The 16,088-nt window shown below is 41.8% G+C and overlaps 1 protein-coding gene across 2 annotated transcripts in view; it reads right to left on the reverse strand.

The window, feature by feature from the left end:
• LOC123502384 overlaps window positions 1-14,378 on the reverse strand; it is a 273,598-nt gene extending 259,220 nt beyond the window's left edge. The window contains exons 1-4 of one of the 2 annotated variants that reach the window (XM_045251568.1): window positions 14,092-14,378; window positions 13,893-13,976; window positions 13,699-13,759; window positions 12,901-13,051 (exon numbers count right to left, since the gene is read on the reverse strand). In XM_045251568.1, coding sequence (XP_045107503.1) covers window positions 13,042-13,051; window positions 13,699-13,759; window positions 13,893-13,976; window positions 14,092-14,272 — 336 coding nt within the window. In that variant the 5' untranslated portion in view covers window positions 14,273-14,378 and the 3' untranslated portion in view covers window positions 12,901-13,041. Of the gene's footprint in view, window positions 1-12,900; window positions 13,052-13,698; window positions 13,760-13,892; window positions 13,977-14,091 lie in introns of those variants that run through there. The other variant, XM_045251567.1, reaches the window with a different exon arrangement.
• Window positions 14,379-16,088: the final 1,710 nt, after the last annotated feature.

Genomic DNA, 16,088 nt, shown 5'->3' on the forward strand with positions numbered 1-16,088 from the left:
AAAAGACCACTAAAACAAACTCCAAACCCTGCCAGGAAGCCTCGTCAAAGCAAAAATCCCGCCCAAAAAAATCTAACTAAAACACCCCACCATGAACACCTGCAAAAATGACCGTCCAAAATGTCCCATAAACACATAAACACACACACACACACACACACACACACACACACACACACACACACACACACGAAAAAGTCCCATCACAAAACTCTGCCAAAACGTCCTGCCAAAAGGTCCCACCAAAATGCGCCTCCAAAAAGTCCCTTGAAAAACACCAGCCAAAACAAACTACAAAAATCCCTGCCACGAAGCCTCATCAAAGTCAAAATTCAGCCAAAAAAATGCAGCTAAATCTTCCCACCATGAAGACCTGCAAAAATGTCCTGCTAAAATGTCTCTGCCAAAGCCCCGCCAAGAAAAAGACCCACGAAGCCCCGCCAAATTGACCCTCCAACATGCTCCGTCAATAAAAATCGCGTAAAATTCCCGCCACAAAACTCCGCCAAAACGTCACGCCAAAAAGCCTTGCCAAAAAACCTCGCCAGGATCCCCAGTCAAAATACCCGCCAAAAGCCGATACAAAATCCCTGCCAAAAGCCCCACCAAAAGACCAGCAAAATAAAATCCAAAACCCTGAAACGAAGCCTCATCAAAATAAAAATCGGGTCAAAAACTGCATCTGTGTGTGTGTGTGTGTGTGTGTGTGTGTGTGTGTGTGTGTGTGTGTGTGTGTGTGTGTGTGTGTGTGTGTGTGTGTTGCATATATTTGTGTGTAATTCACCTCGGTCGCGTACTGGTCACCCAGCCAGTCTTCCCATTACGGAGCGAGGTCAGAGCTCATAGACCGATCTTCGGGTAGGACTGAGACCACAACACACTCCACACCGGGAAAACGAAGCCACAACTCCTCCAGTTACATCCCGTACCTATTTACTGCTAGGTGAACAGGGGCTACACATTAACCCCTTCAATACGGTGACGCCTACGTAGGCGTCATATTTCTTTTCTGAGCTTTCTTCAGTTCAGTTGTCCCGTATAATGTGTTGGATACCAACTACACACGCCGTATGCTGTCCTTCAAATCCTAGTGCTCCTCCCACCATCCTTGTCTCCACCAATCACTAAAGATAAGCTACATGCGTCCCGCCTTGTGTCTAAAATTCCCCAATGGCATAGACTGTTTCCATCTCTCTCTCTCTCTCTCTCTCTCTCTCTCTCTCTCTCTCAAGATAAGTTACATGCGTCCCGCCTTGTAACATTCGTGAAACACACACACACACACACACACACACTGGCGCTGGCTTCACAAGCCAGAGGACCAGGGTTCGATTCCCCGGCCGGGTGGAGATATTTGGGTGTGTCTCCTTTGACGTGTAGCCCTGTTCACCTAGCAGTGAGTAGGTACGGGATGTAAATCGAGGAGTTGTGACCTTGTTGTCCCGGTGTGTGGTGTGTGCCTGGTCTCAGACCTATCCCAAGATCGGAAATAATGAGCTCTGAGCTCGTTCCGTAGGGTAACGTCTGGCTGTCTCGTCAGAGACTGCAGCAGATCAAACAGTGAATTACACACACACACACACACACACACACACACACAACAACAAAACAACAAATCTTCTCTCTCTCTCTCTCTCTCTCTCTCTCTCTCTCTCTCTCTCTCTCTCCGTCTCCTTCCCTCCCTCACCCTCTTCCTCTCGAAAAATAAGCTACATGCGTCCCGCTTGTGTCTAAAATATTAGCAAATGTCTCTCTCTCTCTCTCTCTCTCTCTCTCTCTCTCTCTCTCTCTCTCTCTCTCCGAGAAGCGTCCACTTTCCTCTTCGAAGGCGATATAGTAACTAAAAATAGCAGCATAATACACAAAGATGACAAGTATGACGAGCTTGCATGAGTTTCCCGCGCTAGGGCGTGCGGCACTACCACCTGTATATCATACAGGCGGGCTTTTTTAACATCCGGCGCGAAGGGGTTAAGAGGCTTGCCCAATGTGTGTGTGTGTGTGTGTGTGTGTGTGTGTGTGTGTGTGTGTGTGTGTGTGTGTGTGTGTGTGTGTGTGTGTGTATTCACTGTTCACTGTTTGATCTGGTGCAGTCACTGACGAGACAGCCAGACGTTACCCTACGGAACGAGCTCAGAGCTCATTATTTCCGATCATAGGATAGGTCTGAGACCAGGCACACACCACACACCGGGACAACAAGGTCACAACTCCTCGATTTACATCCCGTACCTACTCACTGCTAGGTGAACAGGGGCTACACGTGAAAGGAGACACACCCAAATATCTCCACCCGGCCGGGGAATCGTACCCCGGTCATCTGGCTTGTGAAGCCAGCGCTCTAACCACTGAGCTACCGGGCCGTGTGTGTGTGTGTGTGTGTGTGTGTGTGTGTGTGTGTGTGTGTGTGTGTGTGTGTGTGTGTGTGTGTGTGTGTGTGTGTGTGTGTGTGTGTACATATGTCTGCGTGCGTGTGTGTGTATACGTGCACGTGTGTGTGTGTCGTGTGTGTGTTTCACGGTTTGATCTGCTGCAGTTTCTGACGAGACAGCCAGACGTAACCCTACGGAACGAGCTCAGAGCTCATTATTTCCGATCTTGGGATAGGCCTGAGACCAGGCACACACTACACACTGGGACAAGGTCACAACTCCTCGATTTACATCCCGTACCTACTCACTGCTAGGTGAACAGGGGCTACACGTGAAAGGAGACACCCAAATATCTCCACCACGGCCTTGGTATACAGGCCTGAGGGATCATATGTGACGTCAGCACAACTAGGCCATCGCCGCGCCGCTCTGCTCATCTCTTTTCCCAGAAATGTTCTATCATTTCTGTTTTTATCGAAGATCTTTTCTTTTGTCTTACAATATAAACGTATGATGATGATATTTTGCATTATTTTACCTGAACCATATATTTTACTTAGATTTTTTTATTAATTTCAAAATTTTTAGTAGTCAGCTAAATAATAGCATAAACCCTATACACCAACACCTGTGCTGATAACACACACACACACACACACACACACACACACACACACACACATATATATATATATATATATATATATATATATATATATATATATATATATATATATATATATATATATATATATATATATATATATATATATATATAATACCAGCACATCCTTTAGACCAGCAAGATAGTTTTAGACCAGCAAGATAAACATCCCTTTAGACCAGCAAGCTAAAAACATCCCTTTAGACCAGCAAGATAAACATCCCCTTTAGACCAGCAAGATAAACATACCCTTTAGACCAGCAAGATAAACATACCCTTTAGACCAGCAAGCTAAACATACCCTTTAGACCAGCAAGCTAAAAACATCCCCTTTAGACCAGCAAGATAAACATCCCCTTTAGACCAGCAAGATAAACATACCCTTTAGACCAGCAAGATAAACATCCCTTTAGACCAGCAAGATAAACATCCCTTTAGACCAGCAAGATAAACATCCCCTTTAGACCAGCAAGATAAACATCCCCTTTAGACCAGCAAGATAAACATCCCCTTTAGACCAGCAAGATAAACATCCCTTTAGACCAGCAAGATAAACATCCCTTTAGACCAGCAAGATAAACATACCCTTTAGACCAGCAAGATAAACATACCCTTTAGACCAGCAAGATAAACATACCCTTTAGACCAGCAAGATAAACATACCCTTTAGACCAGCAAGATAAACATACCCTTTAGACCAGCAAGATAAACATACCCTTTAGACCAGCAAGATAAACATACCCTTTAGACCAGCAAGATAAACATACCCTTTAGACCAGCAAGATAAACATACCCTTTAGACCAGCAAGATAAACATACCCTTTAGACCAGCAAGATAAACATACCCTTTAGACCAGCAAGATAAACATACCCTTTAGACCAGCAAGATAAACATACCCTTTAGACCAGCAAGATAAACATACCCTTTAGACCAGCAAGATAAACATCCCCTTTAGACCAGCAAGATAAACATACCCTTTAGACCAGCAAGATAAACATACCCTTTAGACCAGCAAGATAAACATCCCCTTTAGACCAGCAAGATAAACATACCCTTTAGACCAGCAAGATAAACATACCCTTTAGACCAGCAAGATAAACATACCCTTTAGACCAGCAAGATAAACATAGACCCTTTAGACCAGCAAGATAAACATACCCTTTAGACCAGCAAGATAAACATACCCTTTAGACCAGCAAGATAAACATACCCTTTAGACCAGCAAGATAAACATACCCTTTAGACCAGCAAGATAAACATACCCTTTAGACCAGCAAGATAAACATACCCTTTAGACCAGCAAGATAAACATACCCTTTAGACCAGCAAGATAAACATACCCTTTAGACCAGCAAGATAAACATACCCTTTAGACCAGCAAGATAAACATACCCTTTAGACCAGCAAGATAAACATACCCTTTAGACCAGCAAGATAAACATACCCTTTAGACCAGCAAGATAAACATACCCTTTAGACCAGCAAGATAAACATACCCTTTAGACCAGCAAGATAAACATACCCTTTAGACCAGCAAGATAAACATACCCTTTAGACCAGCAAGATAAACATACCCTTTAGACCAGCAAGATAAACATACCCTTTAGACCAGCAAGATAAACATACCCTTTAGACCAGCAAGATAAACATACCCTTTAGACCAGCAAGATAAACATACCCTTTAGACCAGCAAGATAAACATACCCTTTAGACCAGCAAGATAAACATACCCTTTAGACCAGCAAGATAAACATACCCTTTAGACCAGCAAGATAAACATACCCTTTAGACCAGCAAGATAAACATACCCTTTAGACCAGCAAGATAAACATACCCTTTAGACCAGCAAGCATAAACATACCCTTTAGACCAGCAAGATAAACATACCCTTTAGACCAGCAAGCTAAAACAACCCTTCAGACCAACAAGCTGAAAACACTCCTTTAGACCAACAAGCTAAAACCCCTTTAGACCAGCAAGCTAAAACACCCTTTAAACCAACAAGCTAAAACACCCTCTTTAGACCCCTTTAGATGGGTTAGGTTAAGATAGGTTAGGGCAGGCTAGGGTTAGGTTATTGCCCACCTTTCTCTGTTTATCTTACCAATAATTAATTTGCATAAAAGCTGTTCTTGATTTCAAAACATTTATTTTGATCAATACATTTGTTTCATTACCTACCCTAACCTACCCTAACCTACCCTTACCTATCCTAACCTAGCCTAAGGTAGTACTCCAGTAGCCAAGGTTCCTTATGTTCACCTACACTAAATATATGATAAACTGATATCATCACATCATTATACAGGGTGCAACACGAGTTTCTGCGAATACTTCTAGGAGGCGAAAGAACAAGTTATTCTAAGTAAAAAATGTTCTATACTCATATGACTTTTGAGGCTTTGTTTAGTCGTGGGTGAAATCTAAGTGTGGCTGGTACGGGCGATTGTTTTATTTGGTAGAAACACCATGTCCACCTTACTGTAAGTGTGTGGTACTTTGAACAGAGATTTTTTGTCTGTCAAAATCATGCAGTACCATCGAGATTTATTTACCGTCAATCTTGGTGTGAAATTCCGAACAGCTGATCTGCTGCTAGCCTCCCTCAGGCAGGCAAGGTGTCCCCGTATAGCCTATTACTTTATTTGTCAGTAATTACAGACATTCTAACACGGTGTCAGATTTATCTGTAAATTACCTCTCAGTCAATACTACTCGTCTCATTGCAGAATATTGCTGTACCCCAAAACTTGTAGAAATGATAGCCAGTTATGCAGTTTGGTCGATGGTGAAAAGTAGTGGGTTATTCAATCATTTCTGCAAATTTGTGGGTGTTACAGTATCCCATGATCAGACAAGTGGTATTACAGATTAGAATTTACCGGTAAACATTACACAATGTTAACATGTCTATAATTAGTGACAAATAAAATAAAAGGCTACCCACCTCCCCTGGCAGGAAGGCGGTAGTGAGGCTATCTAGCAGAAAATTAGCTTTTTTTTTTTTTTTTTTTTTTTTAAACAAAATATCCACACACATTCTCATGCACGCTTCATTCACACAAGGATCCTATACCTATCTCAAAACTGTTGTCCTTTGTCAGGGCATGGGGGAAGGAAGGATAACTCACAATCACACAGGGTGGCTACGTAGCATCACTACGTATTGCATATATACATGAAGGGAAAACATTCACATTAGATCACGCAAAATTGTAATCATACACGCTTTCATACTTTTGTTTACATACATATATTGGGTGTTTCTAGTGAGTTTTGTGTGTTTGGAGGTATTTTAAGCTAACATAACATAACATAACATAAATAATAGGATAACAAAGGGCCACCAGGGCCCATCTAGGTTATCCTGTATCAGTCGCACAGCGACCTCGTCATCAGTACTTAAAGATACACTTACAAGTACACAATACATTATATACTAATTCTAAATATTTGGCCCATTAACAGGGCTAAGTCCTGCAGCGAAATCCTCTACAATTTGTGGTCCCCATACATGGGGACCATGTCTTATTTAACTATAGTAAATTTCTTATAAAAACTATCATGCAGTGCTATACATAATTATAAATCTAATAAATTTAAGTGCTTATCTAATCTGTTTTTAAACATTGTCAAAGTAGTGCTATTTACAACCGTCTCTGGCAATGCATTCCAGAAGTCTACCACTCTATGACTAAAGAAATATTTTCTTATATCTAACCTGCAGCCTTGCCTTCTAATCTTCCTGCCATGATTTCTAGTCCTATTTCCCTCCTCTAAGGTAAAGAAAGATCTCACATCTATGTAGTTTGTATCTGAGAACATTTGAAATAACTCTATCATATCCCCTCTTATACATCTCTCAAATGAAAATATGTTTAATTCCTTTAATCTATCTCTATACTCCAGGCGCTTTAATGCTGGTATCATCCTAGTTGCTCTTCTCTGAACTGCTTCTAACATGTTGATATCCTGCCTATAGTGGGGTGACCAGGCCTGTATGCAATACTCTAAATGGGGCTTAACATAGGAATTATATAAGCTACGCACCGTAGACACTGGAGACGCAGGGAGAAGGGTGTAAGCGAGTTAAAGTGTTAACGAGAGAGGGGGGCGAGTGAGAGGCTGATTGAGGCAGTGAAGTGTGTATTGTAGGACAGAGTGGCGCGGTACATGTGCAGATAATCTATTCATTTGTTAATTTGTTTGTCCATTACAGGAATGGGCGATCCAAGGCCAGGGGGGGGGAGGAGATCCGGGCAGCCTGGCAGTCATTCTTCCCTCACTCACTGTGGGTGGTGTGGTGTGGTGCCATTACTCCATTGTAATAAACTGTCTTCACTGCCTCATTGTGGTGTTGTCACTAAGTAATAAATTGTGTAGAAATCTTTTTGTTTTGGTAAATTTGCTTTCCTGGGAATATTTGTGCATGGGTGGTTTGTGAGTCGCCTCAAGCTGGCTGAGGTCAGTCTCTCACACCAATATTGCCGCCATTAACCTCCCACTCTCTTAACAATAACATGGCAGAAATAAAAACACACTAATTAATTTAAAGCTTTTTTATTTATTATCATGAGCAATACAAAAACAATTAGAGAAAGGATGAACTAATATGAACAAAATGACTCCTTATCATGAGGGATAAAATTGAATAGCATCGTAAATTAAGAAAAAAAAAAAAAACTGGAAAATCCTCAATGATAAAAAAAACGAGGTCGCTGTGCGACCGATACAGGATGACCTAGATGGGCCCTGGTGGCCCTTTGTTATCCTATTATTTATGTTATATGTTATGTTATGTAAATAAATAAGACTTACTACCTACAGTTACCCGTATCTATGACGAGGTCGCTGTGCGACTGATACAGGATAACCTAGAGATTGGAGGTGTAAGTGAGGTCTTTGATGTGGATGAAGGACATGTGTCACTGGAGAGAAAGGATGCAGATGAGTTGAATGAAAGGATCAGCAGGGAGGAGGTGGAGAAATGTGTGAAGAAGCAGAAGAATGGGAAGGCAGCAGGGCCGGATGAGATACCGTATGAAATGTACAAAAATGGAGGAGAAGTAGTGATTGATAGGATGACTGAGTTGTTCAACCAGGTGTGGGAGGAGGAGAGTGCCGAGAATGTGGAATGAATGCAGGGTGACCTTGTTGCATAAGGGAGGATATAAGAGTAAGAATGAGTTGAGGAACTACAGGCCGATTGCGTTAGTTAACACAGTAGGCAAAGTGTTCAGTGCGGTGTTGAATGAGAGATTGTGCAAATGGATTGAGAGAGTTGGAGTGTTAGGCGAAGAGCAAAATGGATTCCGAGTGGACAGGAGAGCAGAAGACAATCTGTTTGTGGTGAATGAATTGATTGAGAGAAAGAAAAGGGATGGTAGCAAACTATACTTAGGTTTCCTAGACATAGAGAAAGCATATGATAGGGTAAACAGAGAAATGCTAGGTAGGGTGTTAGAAAAATTGGGTTAAGTGCAAAGATAGTTAACATAGTGAGAAGTATGTATGTGGATACAAGAGCTAAGTATAAACTAGGGGATATAGAGACAGACTGGGTGAAGAGTGAAAGAGGAGTTAGGCAGGGTTGCATATTATCACCAACCCTCTTTAGCTTATATACAGAAGAATTGGCTGCTAGAATGAGGAGAATGAATGCAGGTGTAAATGTGGGAAATGATAAGATAGGTGTGCTCTTGTATGCAGATGATGTTGTAGTCATGAGTGAGTCGGCAGAAGAGCTACAGAGTATGCTTGATGTAGTAGATGGGTATGGAAGAGATTTTGGAGTGAGATTTAGTAGTGAAAAGAGTAAGGTAATGGTTGTGCATAGGTCAGAGGATGAGAGGAACCATGTGTGGAGATTAGGAGTGAATGAGGTGCAGCAGACAGATGAATATAAGTATCTGGGGATGTGGATGAGTCCGGATGGCTGTGTAAAGATTAAGAATGAGAAGATAAGTATGGCAAATCAGTGGGTAGGTCGTCTAGGAAGTGCAGCAAGGATGAGGGCGAGTAAATATGACGTGCTGCGAGAAGTTTGGAAGAGCGTGGCTGTTCCGAGCATCATGTATGGTATGGATGTGATTGCTTGGAATGAGAGTGAACTAGATAAGTTAGAAATAGGGCAGAATAGAGTTGCAAGAATGGCACTTAATGCACCTAGATATGCAGCAGTAGAGGCCCTTAGGGGTGATATGGGTTGGAGCACTTTTAGAGAGATATGTGAAAGCGACCCTAAAGTATAAGGCTAGGTTAGAACGAATGAATGATGCAAGGATAGTGAGAAAAGTGTTTCTGTGGAATGTCAGGAGTAGCAAGTGGGGAAGAGGTGTGTCAGGCTGGTAGCAAAGAGTGGGTTAGTAAGTAGTTGGGTTTTCAACAGGTAGAAGGAAGACATTTAGAGAGAGACTGGAGTATGATTGTTAGAAATGGAGAAGGTAGAGAATGGGATGTAAGGAAGTGGAAGAGTGAGATAGACAGAGTAGTGAAAGGTGTGGGACTGGATGACTGGAGAAATAGGATGGAGCAAAAGAGTACCTTGGTATGGTATAGAGAGAAAGAGGCCCCAATGTATGAAAAGTGGTATGAGGGAAGCCTGGGTGGTGATCTTCTCTTCCGAGCTAGGGCACAGTGCATGGATGTGAATGCAAGGAATTATAGATGGTCTGAGTCCCGCAGCAAAGTGTGCCAGATGTGTGACTTGGGAGAGGATGAGACAGTGGAACATGTGGTGGTGGAGTGTGTGAAGTATGCCAGAGACAGGTATGAGATGATGCAAGTGGTGCTGAGGGAGCTGGGGCATGACAGAGTGGAGATGACAGGAAGGGAATGGATGGTGTTGCTGCTGGGACTGTGTGGGGAGACGAATGAAAGGATGATTGAGGCTGTGAAAGAGTTCCTGGAGAGAATGTGGCGTGCCAGATGCAGGAACTAGTGGTGTGAAAGATGGTGATTGCCCTCTTTGTTGTCTGGTGTTCTTTATGTTCCCTACAGGAGCTGCCGATACAAAGGCCTGACCCAGAAGAAATTCTGCGTCACCTGTACCATCAAGATCAAGATCAAGACACCCGTCATTGCTAGCTTGGAGTGTTGACATTGACAGCTTTTGAACATTTGTGGAGCAGGTGAGTTATTCCCAAGTGTGTGAGTGTACATGGTTATTAGGTGAAGTATGTAGAGTAGTGAGACGTGCCAATTAAGTTGAAAAAAGTCTGGTAAACTGAAAATAAGTGCGTCTTTAATAAGCAACTTTGTTGCCTCATTTGTGGTGGTCATTCCTGCGGTATTACTGCAGAGTTTCACCACAATCAGCTACGTGTTTTTTTTTTTATACCCACCTCAAGAGATAGAACTCCTGATTACGAGTAATTTGAACCCCATATATACTAGATGCAACCTTTTTGAATGGCGACACATTTTTTTTCTTTTTTTAAGCGTGTTTTGGTGATCAGCCATGACAATAGCCTCGCCTCCCGCATCAAACCCGGCGGCGGCTCGGCGGGCTCCGTGACATGGGCTTAATTGTTTACAAACAAATTTCTTCTGGTAGATTTCAGCTTGTTTTTAATTAATTTACCAGTTGTTTTTTGATGGAAATCATAATATGTTTCGGGGCTGTAAAAAAAAATTGGTTGATTTGCGCCAAAAACAAGTGGTATTTTAATGTTCTTTTCAGGAGCTGCCGATACAAAGGCCTGACCCAGAAGAAATTCTGCGTCACCTGTACCATCAAGATCAAGATCAAGATAATTAAAAGCAAGCCAAAATCTACCACAAAAAAATAGTTTTGTCCAGAAAGGGCAAGGTGGTGAAACTCTGTAGGTTTACCATTCCTGCCCTCCTACGCCTTGTTGTGCCCCCATATTGCCTCCATAGATAGCTTATGCACCCATACAACTTCCATATCCGTAATAGTGTGATATTTGAAGCGGTTACTGAGATATGGTGGTGTTATTGTGTTAGGCAGTGTCCGCCATCCTGCTTGCCACATCGGCCATTTCTGTGTTAACTATTTTCAGTTTTTCTCATTTACTACGCCCCCATATTGGCTCTGTAGATAGTTTGTGCACTCCCATATGCGTGATAGTTTGATAGTTGAAGCGGTTACTGAGATATGTTGGTGTTATTGTGTGTTAGGCAGTGTGCATCACCCTGCTTCAGTGCCTCTCACATAGACCCTTTTCTGTGTTGGCCTTTAGTCAGTTTTCTCCTTTCCTACGCCTTGTCATGCCTCATTTATACTATTACTACCACTACAATTACAACTATCACTATTCCAGAGGTGCACCATGGCTTGCCACAATGTCACAACTGGTCCTTGGAGAGCCGCTGGTGGTGACGGGCTGCCTGTGTCCTCTCTGCAACAAAACTCACAAATACTCCACTCACCAAGTTCCAGAGGGAGAGGTGAGTGTGTGTGGGTGTGGGAGAGGTGTCTGCAGGTGTGCTGTGAGTGTGGTGGGTGTGTAAGTGTATTTTTTGTAAGTTTTTGTAATGTCAACTATAGCTATGTAGGTATATTGTTTTTTTTTTTTGGTGTGGGTTGGCTAGGGTAGACTTATTGTGGGTGTTTTCCAGGTGTGATTTGAGGGTTGTTTGTGTGTGTGTGTGTGTGTGTGTGTGTGTGTTTTGTTGTGTGATGCAATATTTTAAGGTAATTTTTGGTGCTTTTTGTTTAGGTAATGTTTGTCTTGTTTCCTCTATATCTCCCTCCACAGGTTACCTCCAGGCTTTTCCTTCCATAGACTATTTCCTCCATGTTTCCTCCACCTTCCCTCCAATTTTGACTCTCCTATCTCACTTCTATCATAGTCAAAATAGTACTTTTCTAAATCTCACTTCAAAACCTGACAATTTTTCTAATTTTTCCCTCCACTATCTGCTTTTCTTTCCTCCATATCTCCCTCCACACACCAAGCTGTGTACTGTGCTGGTGTGTGCAGGTGTGGGAAAGGTTTCCGCAGGTGTGGTGTGTGTGTGTGCGTGCGTGTGTGTGTTAATGTGTTTGTGTGTAAACTATATATTTTTTGGTGTGTGTTTTTACGTTTTCCAGTGTTTGCAAAGAGTTGTTTATGGTTTGTTGGTGTGTGCAGGTGTGGGAATGGTGTGTGCTGGTGTGCTGTGTGTTTGGTGAGTGTGGGATGTGTGATAGCGTGTTTTTCTTACAATTTTGTCTCATGAACATCAATTTTTTCACTTGTTTTGGCCAGAAAATATTTGTCTTTTAAAATCCTCCTAATACCACCACCACCACCACCACCACCACCACCACTGTCCAACCACACCCACAACCACCACAAACAACCAACATTACCACATCAGATGCTCACAAAACCACACCATTTCACTACCACCACTAGTACTATTATAACCACCACCACCTCCTCCCAACAGGATCACCAGACACCACCGGCCGTACTAAAGGAAGTTGCTCTATGTAGGGATGGAACATGGCATCTGCACCAGCTGGGACACACTTAGCCAACTGTGAGTATTGAAGGCTGTTTTAGGGTGTTTGAAAACTTTGAGGGTGTTTAAGGCTACTTTAGGATGTTTTAAGGCTGTTTTAGATTGTTTAAGGCTATTTTAGGGTGTTTGAAGAATTTTAGGATGTTTAAGCTATTTTAAGGGTGTTTAAGACTGTTTTAGTGTTTTTAGGGTTATTTTAAGGCTATTTAAGGGTGTTTAAGACTGTTTTTAACTATTTTAGGCTATGTTAGGGTGTTTTAAGGGTGTTTCAAGATATTTACAGTACATGCACACACCCATCGCTCCATCAGTGCTTCATCTACTCGCTTTGTGTGTTTTTTATGATTCAGTGACAAAGTGACTAACTGTTTTCAGGGACACTGGGTACGGTGGCTTGGGGAGAGGGACCGTGTGGCCTGAGGGGAGGGGTGGTGGCCGGTGGGCAGTGTGTTACTGACCAGTGTGGTGTAATGGTGTTGTCATTCTCACCCTTGAGGAATTCTGAGGGTGAGCTGGCTCTATTAGATGAATTACAGGATTCTGAGGACAATGAGAGTCAATCAGAAGGACTCATTAGTGACTCACATGAGGAATATTTGCCAGAAAAGGACAGTGAGGCCAGGAGCTCCCAGGAAGAAAGTGATGGAAGTGGTGAGGATGACAATTAAGGGAGATGGAAAGCATAGATGTTGATTTAGAAGGGTGTATGGTTTTAAATGTGGACATGGAAGCAGCAAGGATAAGAATTAAGGGAGATGGAAAGTATATATGTTGATTTAGAAGAGTGTACAGTTTTAAATGTGGACATGGAAGTGTGGAGGATGAGAATTAATGGAGATGGAAAGCATTTATGTTGATTTAGAAGAGTGTACAGTTTTAAATGTGGACACAAGTGTGGAGGATGAGAATTAAGAGAGATGAAAGTATATATGTTGATTTAGAAGAGTGTACAGTTTTAAATGTGGACATGGAAGTGTCGAGGATGAGGATTAAGAGAGATGAAAGTATCTATGTTGATTTAGAAGAGTGTAAGGTTTAAAATGTTGACATGGAAGTGTGGAGGATGACAATTAGGAGAGATAGAAAGCATTTATGTTGATTTAGAAGAGTGTACAGTTTTTAAATGTCAACACAAAAGCAGTGAGGATAAGAATTAAGGAGATGGAAAACATAGATGTTGACAGTACCTTGGCATGTGACTGGCCATGTGTGCTGAAGGGCAGGAGATCCGCACTTCAAGCAGGAATGCTGGAAAGAATGAAAAAAAGAAAAGAAAAGAAAATTAGGTTGCTTATCAACAATAATGAGATGATGAGTGAATGTATCCAAGATTATTTATAGAAGCCAGTAAATATTGGTACAGAATGAATAACCAACATACTTGAAATGCAAGTTGCAAAATTGATCTCTGCATGTGTCAGCAGATCAGTGGTGGGGCAGGTGGGCCATGTTTCTGGCAGGATTGCTGAAAAAAAAGGTGGTTAATCAACAGTAATGAGATACTAATGCATGATAAGTAGACATATCCAAGATCAAATACAGTAAAGCCAGTATATATTGGTACAAAATAATCAACATACTTGAAATGCAAGTTGCAGAATTCATCTCGATACAGGCGACCCGGATTTCGTCGAGCAGCTGGAAGTGGTGGCACTTCTTGTACGATGTCGTGCTGCTGCTCTTCAAAGTCAGGGTGGCCTGCATCAATAGGAATAGGAATATTCCTGTCTTTACATATATTGTGCAACATAGCACAAACATGCACCATCTTGCACACCTTCAATGGTGGGCTGACCCGGACCTCACTGTGCAAGACATGAAATCGGTGTTTCAGCTGCCCAGTGCCTCTTTGGACAACACTGCGTGTCTGCTTGTGAACCCTGAAAGAAAACATCAATGATAATAACAGCCATCATATACCATTAACCTGTCAATATGATGGGGACAATCAAAATTCTATCCAGGTGTTGTTGTATTAAATTATTTTCATGATTTATTTTTCTTGCTCTACAAACCAATATGTATTAGTAGGAACTGTGGCACTGTCCAAATGAAGTGGTCCTCCAGTTTTCCTCGTTTCCCAGCTCCACCCTCACAGCTCTCACTCAGCCGACATGACATCTATTGAAAATATGATAACCAAAACATTGAAGTAATGCAGTTCACAACCTGCACAGTGGGACATCTTGCCTCAAACTGAATTCAAATTCATACCGCAAGCCTCAAGGCCACCGTGATTGGTTGAATAAATTATGATTTTTTTTTTCATTGGCCGCCGGTTCACTTTCAAACGGAAGTAACCAATCAGCGGAAACAATAGCTCAAACAAAACGAGTCACTAATGTTGGCCCACGCTAGCTGCTGCCCTGGGTCGAGCAGCTCTCGCGTCACTCTGTCTCTGTTCTATTGAGTCGGGAGTGAGATCGCCAAAAATACGATTAAATTTTTGAAATTCGGTATCACCATTATAAATAGGTTGCGCCTTATAAATATGGGATTAAAAATACTCGTAATGACGAGCTCTATCTCATGAGGTGGGTAAAAAACATTTAGTGGAATGTGGTGAAACACTGGAATAATACTGTTTTTTGTATGTTTTTGTAATGTCAACTATAGCTACCTATGTATAGTATTTATTGTTTTTTGGTGTGGGTTGGCTAGGGTAGACTTATTGTGGGTGTTTTCCAGGTGTGATTTAAGGGTTGTTTGTGGAGTGCAGGTGTGTGTGTGTGTGTGTATGTATTTACCTAGTTGTAGTTTTACAGGGCCTGGGCTTTATGCTCGTGTGGTCCCGTCTCCATATCTAGACTTATCTAATTTTTCTTTAAAACTATGTACACTCTTTGCTGACACCACTTCCTCACTCAAACTGTTCCAAGTCTCAACACATCTTTCCGGGAAACTAAATTTTTTAACATCTCTCAGACATCATCCCTTCCTTAGTTTCTTACTATGCGATCTTGTGCTTCTAAAGTCATATTCTTCTCTCAGGATCAGTTTCTCATTATCCACTTCATCCATTCCGTTAATCAATTTATAAACTTGTATCAGATCCCGTCTCTCTCTTCTCTGCTCCAAGGTTGGTAGATCCATTGCCTTTAGTCTCTCCTCATATGCCATCCCTTTAAATTAAATTTTCTTATGTGTTTTTTTTATGGGGAGTCCACACAACTCCTGCATATTCCAATCTAGGTCTTATTTTAGTACTTATCAATTTCTTCATCATTTCCTTGTCCATATAGTGAAATGCTACTCCAATATTCCTTAGCAAATTATACGTCTCTCTGAAAATTCTATCAATATGGCTTGTGTGTGTGTGTGTGTGTGTGTGTGTGTGTGTGTGTGTGTGTGTTTTTGTTGCTTGATGCAATATTTTTGGTAATTTTGGTGCGTTTTGGTTAGGTAATGTTTGTCTTGTTTCTTCCATATCTCCTCCACAGGTCCTCCTGGCTTTTCCTTCAGTAGACTATTTCCTCCATGTTTCCTCCACCTTCCCTCCAATTTTGAGTCTCCTATCTCACTTCTATCATAGTCAAAATAGTACTTTTCTAAATCTCACTTCAAAACCTGACAATTT

This window comes from Portunus trituberculatus, chromosome 11 (genome assembly GCF_017591435.1).
Source record: "Portunus trituberculatus isolate SZX2019 chromosome 11, ASM1759143v1, whole genome shotgun sequence".
Classification (NCBI taxonomy): Eukaryota; Metazoa; Arthropoda; class Malacostraca; order Decapoda; family Portunidae; genus Portunus; species Portunus trituberculatus.